Source organism: Barbatula barbatula, assembly GCF_947034865.1.
Source record: "Barbatula barbatula genome assembly, chromosome: 12".
NCBI classification, from domain to species: domain Eukaryota; kingdom Metazoa; phylum Chordata; class Actinopteri; order Cypriniformes; family Nemacheilidae; genus Barbatula; species Barbatula barbatula.
The window spans coordinates 13,710,529-13,724,423 of NC_136775.1; the positions used below are offsets into that span (position 1 = coordinate 13,710,529).

At 39.2% G+C, this 13,895-nt stretch overlaps 1 protein-coding gene across 1 annotated transcript in view; it reads left to right on the top strand.

Annotated features, from left to right (window-relative positions):
* Positions 1-2,257: 2,257 nt before the first annotated feature.
* col14a1a (collagen, type XIV, alpha 1a) overlaps positions 2,258-13,895 on the top strand; it is a gene marked incomplete at its 3' end in the record, with an annotated part of 82,662 nt that continues 71,024 nt past the window's right edge. The window contains exons 1-4 of the mRNA XM_079469817.1: positions 2,258-2,375; positions 5,479-5,595; positions 8,900-9,043; positions 10,317-10,403. Coding sequence (XP_079325943.1) covers positions 2,288-2,375; positions 5,479-5,595; positions 8,900-9,043; positions 10,317-10,403 — 436 coding nt within the window. The 5' untranslated portion in view covers positions 2,258-2,287. The remainder of the gene's footprint in view (positions 2,376-5,478; positions 5,596-8,899; positions 9,044-10,316; positions 10,404-13,895) is intronic.

Genomic DNA, 13,895 nt, shown 5'->3' on the forward strand with positions numbered 1-13,895 from the left:
GTATTTGGTGGTGCAAAGTTCCATGTGAAGTCTGTCTTAAAGCATTTTTTGTAAAGCATATAGGATTTTATAGTCACGTAAGTGCAAACACATCTATAATGAGATTGTCACATCCATAACGGTCCATATTCCTCATAAATGGTCACATCAAATTATAAAACAATGATTTCGCTGTCTGCGAAGATCCATCACTTCTCTATGTGTTGGGTATTATTGTTCCTGGTGTGTACATTTTAATTCACAGAAATCTCTTTATAAACAGAAAACTTGTACATACCGATATTTTTCTGAGGTCTGGAATATCAACAGGGCTTAGTAAACCATCAGATAAATTCAAAGTATTGCTAATAAATAAAAAAGAAAGAATTTATTTCAAGCTTTGATCGCCAATAAACAACCTGCACGCAGTGAACATCTTAAACAGATTGTATACATCATTGAGCTGCTCAACTTGAAGTAAACTGACAGAGGGTGCAGGTGTCACAGTTCTTCACATAACGTGTTTGGAACACCGTTCCTGTTACTCAAAGTGTTATGATAAAAGAGAAAGCAAACACATAAAATTGTGTGATCTTTAAAATGCACAAAAACACTGTGTTTGGAAAGTGCATACAATCGAGACAAACCTCATTCACACTCCGGTTAAATCGATTAATCCGGCTTATTTAATAAGTCATTATTGTCATAACAGAATCAACTTGTTCATCCATCATCCTCTCGTGTTGCATAGATGTAATTCCCGTGCACGATTTCCCAGCACTGACTCGTGTAGGCAGGCTCAAGAACGGCAGAAGAGCTCTTGAGGATCGTCAGATCGCTCGTCGTCTGTCCGCTGGATGCAATTGGTCGCATGTGCACGCAGGCTTTTTTCACACTCGAGACTAAAGGATGAAATAAGGTGCAGAGCTGAAGGGCTGAAGGAATGGACACATAACGACGGACGACGGACACCCACGCTGAGACCCGCTGAGACAAGACACGAGTGAAGTCAACACGCGGGGTTTTGGGTCACATATCAAGAGGATTTTGTGGGATTTATTTAAAGCGAATGGTGTGAAAGGTAAGACTGCTGGTGGGTGCGATATATTTATTATTCTACCTGATCTGCGTTTGTTAAAACAAGATTGGGATCATTCAGAGAAACAAACAAGATAGCCTATTCGTAAATATGAATTGGAAGATTTTTGTCACTTTATTTTAATTGTATACTTCAATTGAAATAATGGTATACTTTGAGTTTCATTTTTAATAAATCATATTATCTCTTTATGTAACCCATATCTCTCCTTATATTTTCCATTTTAGGTGCATTTTTATTATTACATTTTCCCGTAAATAAATCTAAACTAGTGAACGGAAGCAGACAGACACAGAACTTGAAAGAAACTTGCTCCAAAAAACTTGCCACATACACTGTGATGCGGGCCACTTTGTGTCCTCCGTGTATTTTTGTATGTTTCATCGTTACTGTGCTCGGCTGTTGAAAATGAAGTCGAGGTGAGCGCTTGATGTTTATTTTAGGACTTCGGTGGCGGATTCAGCGAGAGTAGCAGGTGAAACAGAGAGAGAGAGAGAGAGAGAGAGAGAGAGAGAGAGAGCCATACCGGCAAGCGAATTCCCATTGTGGATTAAGAAAAGCTTTGGTTTGAATACAAAGCGTGCAAAATGTGAAGGAAATCGTGCAAATGAACAGTGCCATATTAACATTCATGTACATCACGAGAAAGCATTGTTTGTGATAGAACATCTAACATTTAATGTATATGTATCTAACATTTAATAATAAAAAAAACATTCATGTGAAATTAAAACTGTGCGTATTACATAGTTGCAAATAAGGTTTATTTGTTACAAAAGATGATCCTTGTCTTCAGTCAAAGTCACAAAGACTTGACTTTTTGAACTACATACCACAGTCCGCTATAATTTGTTGACCCTCATTTAGACCATTGTTTGGGTTAAGAGGGAGTGCCCTCTTAAACAAGCCCGAGCGGCTTCCCATCCATTGGCACATCAGCCCTGTTATCCAGAATGAATGACAGGAGCTGTAGTGGCCTGCTTGTTCTCAGGAACAACAATGGTCCTCAGGAAGCTCTTCTCACCGCTGTCCGTCAAAACTCAACAAAGTCTTTACTGTTCTTGACCCACAGAGATTCTCCCCCAATCCCGCCCGGCCCCTCCCTCTCTCTGAAATCCCCTGAGGCTGCACAGCTTCAATGAATTCCTCCGTTCTGTCTCTCTTTCTCCACATAGGTACAGTGGAGGCATCACTCGCACAGCTGTAAGGATGCAGGTGTCCGGATCGAGGATTAAGCTGTGGTGTCCGCTTATCTCTCTGGCACTGATTCACTGTTTTGCTCCTGTCTCGGCTCAAGGTAATTGCTGTCTGCAACAAATGGGTCTTGCTGTCTGTAATGGTTCATTTTTGGCATTGTGTTCTGGAGTATTGGCTGGTTTGTGCATTTGTAATACACGAGATGTTTTGCTAATCAATCTTGTCCGTATGATATTGTGACTCGAAGGCAAGCAGCATGTTCACGTCTATTTTATTGATCAACTGGATTGTGGAATAAATTTAACATTTAACCCTTTGTGCACCTTCACATTACATTTACATTTAGCTGACGCTTTTATCCAAAGCGCCTTATGAAGTAGGGGAAAACAATAGAATTTGCAATTTGTGCAACCAAAGAACAACAATTTATAGGTGCAGTAAAACTGGTCTCAGTTAGCCTACCACAGTATACAAAGCTAAGAACTTCCTTTTTTTTGGGGGGGGGTAGGAAAGAAGTAGAAGACTTTACTTATGGGTTAGAGATGTGTTTTTAGCCGATTCTTAAAGACAACTACAGAATCCGCTGATCTTGTGGGAAGAGGGAGATCGTTCCAGAGTCGTGGAACACATCCAGAGAAAGTGCGTGAGAGTGATTTTTTCCCTTTGTGGGACGCCACCACAAGATGTTGTTCGATTGCAGAGCGAGGGATCGTGTACATACCATAAATCTGAATTAGCCAGTGAAGATATGGGTGTGCCGAACCAGTGGTGGGTTTCTGTAGGCAATGACAGTCTTAAAAATGTTCCTCTTGCAATGATAATATCCCTCAAGGCAGCGGAAAAGCTTAATTGGTCGCTCCGTTTGGAAAGAGTTTCACATTTCTCCCCAACCCTGGAGTGGAAGGTGGAGCCTGAATCCTCTTTGGAGTTGTGTTCATATGACAAATTTGGGATTATTTCACCTTTCTGTCTCTGTCTTGATTTTCTGGTCTTCATTCTTTTTCCAAGACCTGATTTTGTGTGATAAACAGGTGTAGTTCTTAAATGTGTGCAACCCAGATAGGTTTCTTTCATTCTGACATCACCGAGAGCCATTGGCAGAATCTTTCAGAGAAAAGTAAAGGTACATTTAAACAGCTCAGTGCATTATGTAAAAGATAGAAATAAAACGGGGAGAACGCAAACCACACAGATTCACTTAACACAACAGACAGCCTATAGTCTTTACACAAATTGTGTATACCTGATGCCTGGAATAAAATGTGTGCGAATGCTGTGAAAGCCCTGCTGAGAATGAATGGGCAGCAGAAGACAGCGAGACGGTTTCGGGACGGTTATGAAGCCTGACACAATCTTGAAAAAGTGTGTGTGATGTAGAAATATGAAACAAAAAATCATCAGACTGGCTGAAATCCAAGCAAAAATTCACATCACAATGTAAATCTTGTTTGGATTCATGGGCCGTAAATTTCATTTACAGAACCTTTAATTAAACAATTTGTCTGGATGAGGTATTTTTAAACATGTCATACAAATGTCATACGTGCTGAATATTCCCTCTAGCAAAGGAAAAGCAGACATTAAACTTTAATTCCTTCAAAAGCGATTCGTGTTTGTGGAAAATAAATGTTTGAAACGAGTCGTCTGACAGGTGAGTAATTGGAAGAGCGCTGATAAAAGGACTTTGGGGTAAGAGCTACGCTAAAGCACGGGTGTCTCCGAAGGAGGAAAGATACCCACATCAAAGGCCGGCGGATTTGCGGGTGCTCGTCTCTAATATACAGACTCATACAGGACCTCCTGCTCGAATTTCGCGTTTCAAGTTACAAGTCAGCGCTTGTCGTCCTTAAACCACTATGGCGGTTGTTCCCCTCCTCCTCAATCTACCCTGCAGAGAATCTTTAATCACCAAAATCCAGGAGATGCAGATACCTGCGAAGGTGTTGGATGCAGACAGTTTTCTTTGAAGCTGTCGAGATACTCTCGCAGTTTGCTTTCAAAAATATGTTTTTCACACAAATGAGTGTATTGTGTTGGTCCTCATTATTCACAGACATTCAGCATCTCGACATTGTTGGCATTTACTCTCCGAATTGTTTTTCACGTACATTTTTCATCTCATGGTGTGCAGAAACTAAGCTGGCACAACACCACACTCTTTCCTCTATATTTGTGCTAGTGGGGTGGTTACAGTATGCAAAGAATATCTAAGGGAGAAATGTTCTGAATTCTCTGGATCCGTGTCAGGGCTCATGTTCCGTCCCACTCACACGAATGACCGAGAATCAAAAAATTTAGTTTCCACTTTTAAATGAAGCTTTGAAGGTGTATTTTTTATGGAGGGACATCATTCTGTAGTTCCAAAACACAAAAATTAAGAATGCGGGACTGAGTGTGGTTAAGGTGTCCATGAGAACGGAGATGCAACAGGAACCCAGCAGATTTTCGTTCTCCAGGTTGGTGCTAGAAGATCTGTTTTGTCTTCTATAAACACTTTTTCCCCAGTAGTATTGACTTTTAGATTTCTCTTTTCTGTTTGTGTCAACATGTGTGTTTCTTTATACACTTTGTGTAGCTCACTGGCTTTTCCTCTGGGTAGAACTGGGCATGCAAACATTGATTATTCAATGTTTTTATCATCTTCTCTTGGGAGATGTGTGAGGTTTGGGTGTGGTTATTTCTCACTTTAACATTTGCTTTAACAACTGGTTCAGGGTCAGAGGTGTTAGTTTGCTTTTGTAGATAAATCAATGGAATTTATTAACGAAGGATGACCCCAAATCAGTTGTTTATGGCTGTACATACTGTGGATATATGACATGTTTTAGTGTCATCTTGACTGTCGTGGTATTTAAGATGCTTTAGAAAATAATACAAAACAACACTGTTTTATCCTCTCTGGCATTTAAAAGTCACATTCTCTTCTCATTCAATCCGGTCAATCTTACCAAGTCAATAACACAGATTTTGTCTCTGTTTTTGATTCTACTGTATGTGTATTATGTTAGATCTGTAATATTAAACTACCTGGCCTTTCCAAAAATCATTCCAGATCATCAAGAAATAAACTTAAACGTGTCTTACAAATCATAAACAAGAGAAAGAGAATTTGACTTGAAACTTACCTTTCCGTTGCATTTTATCAAATTTTAATAATAATCTCGATCATGCACAGTATATAAATGTCTGTTCTTACCTTGCAGTTCCAGCCCCAAGAAGACTTCGATTTAAAGTTCTCAGCGCTGGAAAGCTACTTGTCTCATGGAAGGAACCAAAAGGACATTATGATGGCTACAAGTTCATGTATAATAGTGAACCAGGTAAGATGCAATTCTAGTGAAATATGAAAGGTCTGCCTGTAATGTGGATATATTATTAACCCCCAAAAATGTTTTTACAAATCTGTATAAATGTCTTTGTTCTGATGAACACAGAGAAATATATGTGGAAGAATGCTTGTTACCAAACAGTTGTTTTTCTACAATAGTAGACAAAATGTATTTGTTCTGTTGAACACAAAAAGAACACACTTTTGACTATACTGTCATTTTTCCTATGGTAGTTAATGGTTGCCAAGAACTGTTTGGTTACAAACATTTTTCTAAATATCTTTCTCCGTTTTCATCAGAACAAAGACATTCATACAGATTTGGAACAACACACGGGTAAGTAAGTGATGACAGAATATGTTCCGTGGTAGTATTACACTTTCTTTACCTACTTTAGGTTTAACAGGTGTGATTGTTAACCTTGCCAAGTCTAAAGGACTCTCTCTTTCAACACATATTTGACAATACTCCCTACCTTGGCTTTGATATGACTCCTGATAACACAGAAACCCGAGGGTCACTCTTCGGCTTTACGTAGGGCAGGTGCTTAGCCTTTAGTTCTCTAAACTCCCCCTTTGTTAAAATCTCACAAATCTCTTTGCTGAGGCAACAGTGAGCCGTGTCTAAACTCGCTATTTCTTGCGCATTCCTGAGCCCTGTGAATGGTTTCTTTAAAAAAAGATATTTATCAGGCCGAACCCAGCAGATGGGAAGAGCACTCGTTCTAATTATAGCAGCTCATTTACCACGTTTCTGTGTCCAAAGTGGCATTTATGGTCATGATAATTTTCCCCGCTGGCCAGAATTGAGGTATTAAATTTGATGGAGCAGGGTTGAATGAAGACAGGTGATGGTTTGCATCAGTCAATAAGAGCGCGTCAATACGGTCGTTTTGTGACTGGGGTGAGCGATGTCTAGCTATGGCTTTTCTTTTCATCTCACAGTTCTGTTCTAAGTTGACCTGGCAACTTTTTTTTATTAGTTCCAAACATGCAAAATAAACACTTCTGTTTGGCTTGTATGTTCGACAGCAGATGTGCTAAATAGGGGATGTTATTCTGTCTAGTTTAGCAATTGGAAGCACACATTGATTTCATGCCTATTTATAGTGGTTGTAGATGGCTATTTTCCACTCAAAAGCCTACCACCTCAGAAAGAGTGTAGCAGTAAGGCAGACGTTCGACAAAGCACGTATAGTACGACAAAGTGAATCTGTCCTTTGGTTTTGTTTGAACAAATGAGAATCGGAGCACTTTGATGTCTCTCCATGGCGTCGTGACAGATGACACTGCTGTTTGCAGCAATCTTCTTTTACTTTTCTATGAAGCGTGATGTGCGAAGTCATCAGTAAACCGTGGCTGCCCGTCCGCTCTGAGCCTAACCCCAATCACGCTCCCACGGTTGCTGAGTAAGCAACTTTTACTCCCCTTCAATTGATCTCTCTGCAAGCCACACGGATTTTAATCAGGATCATTGGTCAGGGATCTAAATTGCAGGGGCAGGCTTGTTCGTCAGGTCGAGGGACAATATGACCTGACGATGACACTGTTCGGGTACAACCAATTCGACTGCCAGAGAGTTAAAACAAATCTTGAATTTGGTAGTTCTAATGCATTAAATAAGCTATTTGGAAATCTTTGAACTTTTGATCCCCCAGAAGAAAGTTTTATTGCTCTTACAGAGCTCAGGACATTTCATTAGAGTTCTCAGTTGGGGTTTGCTTCAAGGTCCAGTGTGTCATTTTTTGGAGGATCGACTGACAGAAATGCAGTTTAATAGATACAGTAACTATGTTTTTTGAGGTGTATAATGACTTTTCATAATGAAGCTTGGAATGAGCTATTTCTTACTAAAAACACCGCAGGTCCCCTTACATGAAACCGGCTGTGTTGTTTCTACAGTAGCCCAAAAACGGACAAACTGCTCTACAAAGCGTGTTTCGTAAATACGTTATTTTCTTTTGGCAAAGAAGTGAAAAACGTGACAGCATCTTAGTCCCGTGTCAGCCACCGTAGTGCTTCGAAAGGGAGGACGGAGGGGTGGAGTGAGCCGTTGGTTGCAATTCTCAACCTCACCACTAGATGCCACTGCATTTCATACACTGGACCTTGAAGTATCACTTTTGTTTCAGATGTTACACCTAACATTGTTTTGGAGAAGTAATTGTTGAAATACATTAAGACTATGGAGCTATAAACTAAATGTAGATTCTATAGGCAAAATAAGCAGAATTTGGGTAAATTTGACGAGAAATGTTCGGGTTCATATTGAACTATTTAATAATATTGACTTTTGATTGTAGACTTGGCAAATCAGAGCTCAGATGGAGACATTTGTGAAATTTCTGGGCCTTTTCCTCATTAGAAATATCTGAGACGCAGGAAACTTAAATCTCTCCATTAAATGTCTTTGATGTCTAGGAGAAAGAATTGAGACGTTAAAGAGTTCTCATCTGTCCTTTTTCATTCTGGCATGCCAGGAAAGTTATTTGAAACTTGTCCTTCCTCTGAGTTCACAAAATTACTAAAAGCAACCTTTTTTCAAGTTTTATTCCCAGACCTTGTCACTGGATCCCAGTATGTAGCAGGAAAGATGAGTTGTGGTCGAGACCTTTATAGAACAGACCATTTGTCACTGTCCACACTGCAAACAAACTTCATGAAGTTGTTTGCTGTGCAATGGTCATAAAGCTTCCACCCACACATCCTACTTGTGTGATAACTTGTGCATCACAGTTTATCAGGCCGGTACTATTCCTTCACTGACCTGATCTGTGAAATAGCAGAACAGAGCAGGCAATCTACTCAGGACGGATTGTTCTTCAGGGTATATTGGAGATTATGTGTTTTCTTTAGCATCCGATCACTTGGATAAATTTGAAGACTGTTTGTATTAGATGGCAAGGGACACAAAGTATACTATGCCAGTCTTCCACTTATATTAGTCTGCGTCAGCTTTTCTGTCCTTTCGAACATGGAGTGATGTTAAACAGTCCCTGCAAAATATGCCGGCTCAAGGTAGCATTTTGCATTGCTCATATTCAGCCATAAGACTATAACTGAAACAGATGCTAAAATAATACAGACAGCAGATGCAAATAAACAACAGTTTTAGTTATTTTTACTATTCATATGTCCACTGTGTGATCCCTACTGAGTGTTATTCCTCTCTGAGATTACAACTACACTAAACACTTGACATGCAGACAGTAAGGACCGATTTCAGTTTGTGAAGAGAAGCAGAAATGAGACATCGCATAGTAATCATCCTCTCTCTGATTTGTTTCCGATGACAGGTGGGGAAACGACCGAGTTGCCAATTGCAAGAGGAGAGAATAAAGCAGTAATAAAGGATTTTCATCCCAAGAAGGATTATTCAGTCAAAGTTATAGCTGTTAGTGGAAACCAGCACAGCAGGGCCCTTCAGGGAAAATATGCTGGTATGAAAAATACATTTTCTCTGAAGCAACTGTTTGTAAGTGAAAGCATTGTGTTTGCACCCTGCTTTGTGTATTGGGAAAACAAGCAAATGTGACTATACAGCAGTTTTGTATATTAAGAATCTGGTTCCAAAATGAGATAACTCAATCATGGTTTTTATTATGTTTATTGTGTGTTACCTTTTTTTTTGGTATTATGCTCTAAATCAAAACAAACCAACCACAGTTTGATTTATATTAATTGGAATGCATGAATAAAAAACAAGATTTTAGAAATTTGTAGTTATCTCATTTTGGAACCAAACTCTTCAAAGTGATTATTTAAGAAATATAATTCTAAACAGTTAAGATTATTCTGTTTGATAGTTATGTACTTTCTTAATATACCTTTTACAAAAATCATTCAATAACAGTAGAAAAATATTTGTATATTGCTATTTTGCAAAAAAAATATTATTAAAGTATAGTGACATACTGCCTTCCTGTGCATCGGAAATTCGATAAATCCTTAAATTCTTCAATCCGGAAGAAACGTCTGGATTTAGTAACATTAAACGTATTTAGTAAGTTACCAATGAATAAGTAGCATTAAAACATTTAAAGTATCTGCCAACATTAAAAGAGCACCGTTCCCTAAATTATTTTTGTGAATTATCGAATTTCCGAGAGCATACGAGTGCAGCTACGCGAGAGATCGGTGTGTGACATGAAACTACCGCGAGAGCACGATTCGAGTACACAGCTGCTCTATATGCTTTCGAATCGCTCTTGCGGCTCTTTCATGCTATATGTCAATCGCAGTTGGTCTGTGCAGACATGTGTGCAGCACTGAACGAAGGTAAACTCCCGTCAACATAAATTAGCGGATTGACACTGGTGATTTACATCACTCATCTGCTTACATCGCTGCTGCTTTCAAGTGTTGCAGAGTTGATTGCGGGAATCGCCATCCTCATTGTGTCAAGGTCCATTAAACTTGCAATGGCAAGTGCAGTGTGTTTACACCACTGATAAGTGGTTTACAATGGGTTAGCATTCTTGCGCGAGCTACTCTTCATTGTACTTTACATTGTTTATTGTGCTTCTGCCTTAATATGTCTCTGCCTTAATATGGAGTAAAATCACTCCATACAAACAATACCGTTTTTTGTACAGTATAAAAGCCTTATAAGTTACCTCGCCAGTGAGTTTTGCTAACATTCTGTTAGTTATTGCCTTTTACACATGATAATACTGCTTGAAACTGACTTAATTCCTCATGTCTATTCAGCAGAAGGGCAGAACAGTGATGGAGAGACCACTCAACCTCAAAGACTTAAAGAGCACAGTCCTGTGGAAGAGGGCAATGAGATCTCAGGAGGTAAAGCTAAAGCTTAACCGTTCCACAGGTAAACTTAATGCTTCAACACGGGAGCCTTACCGGAGTTCACAGTTATGTTAAAAAACTCTGAATTGTGATGCAACTTCTAATTTCCTAATTTATAAGTCTTAGATTAGATTTAAATCAGATAGATATTAAATAGAGCTAGTTATTATTTTATTTTAGGACTTATGTATCATGTAAATAGCTTAGATAATTTGGGTTCTGGGCAAACTTGTTGAGAAATGTTAAAGCCCTTGACTTTTGATTAACTTTGACTTTGGTATCATGATTAATCTGATCGTATTTACAAACTTTTTTCTGAAACATTAGTTGAAAGACATTTAGACTTCCCACGTTTTTTTTTTCAAAAACGGAAACGAAAGAGACCAAGAAAACAAATGTATATAAATGCTCTCAATTGAATCTCACTTCTGTCTAAGGAATTGTCGGAATTGACATTTGAATTTTCATGTGGGTCATCTTGTCTTGATGTTTTATTTATCTCTCTTTGGCATTTTTTCCAAGTATCGCTCACACTTTATGGCATTGTAAGGTGTATGCATTTCAGCCTGTCTTCTGCTATGTACAGTACTTATTATAGCTGTTTGTCCAGTGAGAGCTGCCCTCCTTTCAAAATATTTCATAGTGCTGTCAATGAAACATACAAACTGAAACCATCTGAAGTTATAGAAGGGCATCTCTTCTTAGGTCTCCTCAGTGTCAGTTTTCATGTCCCCTGCATACTTGACAAAATGAGGAAAAAAATGGTCAGGAAGTCAAAGATGATAATTCTGCATGAAAAAAATCTGTTTGTTTCTCTCTGGACCTGACCCTAGTAACAGAACCCATTTTCTACTATCAAAAGTCAAACATCATGGCGTTTCATTATGTTTTAAAGTTAGATTTTTACTGTAATGCAGTACTACAAGAGAATGTACTGGTGAAATGGCATACACGTACCTTATATACCATGTGTGTCATTTAGATCAGGCCAAATGCCCATGTAGACTATGATTGAAAATGTAAGCTCATAGTTGGCTGTAAAAGAAAAGACCTCTTAGTTAGCTTTTTATTCACAGCTCAGAAGAGTCACTGTTTTTCGTTTAGCCACGAACATTTGATTTTAGTGTGTGAAAAGATCAGCCTGGGCTGCTAGGAGCATAAAATATGGTGCTGGGTTGAACATTTACCATTTTGCAACGTGGCCTCCCATCTGTTGTTCAACGTCTTTAATTTAGGGCACCTTTGTATGAGTGCCAAATGGCAGAGGTTTTAAATTGGTATGGCTCACAGAGACCTTAGCTGTCCTGATTTCCTTTTTAGACCTCCGTCAGAGTGGGCAAGATTTGACATATTGACTCTAAGTGGGTGGTAGAGCTCCGATTCTTTTTCAGTTCTATTAAGACTGACTGCACGTTTTGAGTACGACTGCATACTAATTTAATTCATTAACTCATTAGCACAGAATAACAATGAGACATGATATTTTGAAGCAAGACTGTGATTATGTGATTGATACAAGCGGTTCATAGCTGGCATAAAGCTTACACAGACATCTGAAGCCATGAGTACAGAGTAATGTGCAAATTTGTTCTGTGGTGTGGTGGCAAACATTTTGAACTAACAATGAACATAAATCTCTCTTAAGATAAATATTAATATAAAACAATGTAATATTAACAGTTTGTTTTCAAAAATGTTCACACACTATAGGCGGACATAGGACACACAATTTCATTTGTCAACAACCCATATTTTGTCCAAGTGGATGTTCATGTGTGCTTGTCTTTCTGTGCACTGGATGAGATGTCCAAGTATTTAACAATATTAAAGTTTATGGCTGTGTGGGCTATGGCACTATGTCAAATTTTTATTCCTCTTCAAGCCTCATATTCAGAAATGAGCGTATACGGAGGCAATTTGATTTGTGTTGTAAAATGAGAGCCGTCGTGTAAGTATTAGCACTTTTTTGACAAGGAAAATTTGACAAAAGCGCATTTCAATAGTTCAATAGAAATGAGCAATTATGCGCGTAAAGCTGATGCTTAAGACTTCCGGTTCAACGCTTGATCCCATTAGTTAGCTTGAACGCTTTGAAACGGATGTCATAATACTTTTATGTAATTTCAAAGAGCAGTGTCTAAATTATTTCACAGGGAATTCACAAATAAATACAATAAGATTTGCAAATAAAAAATATTTACAATTTTATTGTAATGTCATTTATTTGTAGATCGCTTTCATCACATTTTTGGATTGCTTTCTGTGCGGACCGCCCAAGTAAATGCATTGTATGGGAAACGCTGCTGCATGCAGCAACATGGCCATCAATCTCAGCCAAACACTTTTTAGTTTACTTTAGTACCGTATGTAAACATGGTCAAACATTTGAGACAATGCACAGAAATGTTTCAAGGTGTGTCCAGAATGCAGGTTTCAGAGCCGGTTAAATCTGCCTAAACGTGATGGTCTTGGTCTGGGCTAGTCGGGAAAAGGCTGTAGGGTCAGCTGTCACCTCTGCTTCATACATAACCCTCTTCTCACACCCCTCCCGGTAATAGCGCGGCGGAGAAGCCTGATAATGGTCTTTACTAACCTTTGTAGTCAGAGGGCAGGGCACTATAGGGGACTGTTACTTAGGAATTCACTACCTGCAGCCACTGTGATCTTGAGGGAGATGATATCACCCCATAAGAGAGCACAAGCTGCCAGCACAGGGGACGGAGTGAGTCACCTCAGACAACCCTCCTTATAATGGAAATCAGTTTCACCTGATGGTATTTTTAATGTGAAGTTTTTCCGCGCAGAGGGGGGCACTTTTAATAAGGAATCGTTGGTGTAGAACATTATTTTCAGAGGTGCTACATAAGGGGCAGAGATGGCTGTCGTTGAAAGCACTTCACTGCCCCGCATTAGAGTGCACAAAGCGCAGGGAATGCTAATAATGTGTATTTTGGCTGCGGTCTCAGGTGGCAGGCTGCTGAGGTTAGGAGCGATAAGGATGACACTCTGGATCTTTCTCACAAGGAGGAAGAAGCTCCAGACTTTCGGAGGGTGACGTCTTATCAGGGACTGCGGCCCAGTGGTGGAGGCACCCGATAGGTGAAGCCAGCGAAAACCGCAGCCGTGGTGACGCAGCGTGTCAAATCACCGATAGGGGATTGTCATAGAGCTGTGTGTCAGCTAAACTGCGTCTTCAAACGGGGAGTGTTGTGCACTATACGTCTGTGCTTTCGAGAATGCTAATACTTGTACAGTATATGACCAAAGTGCATGAAGATTACATGCTGTTATCAAAGTTGCTGCATGAACATCAATTTCCAAAAGCTGATCTTCCCCAATAAACACCTGTAAAATCATAACTAAATCATAGTCTTTGGAAAGGAAAAGCATGTGTTCTGTTCTGTAACACACACAGCATAAATATGGCAACATTGGTTGTTCTTGGATCAATCGATTATTACAGTACGTCTATAGAAAGTAGCACAT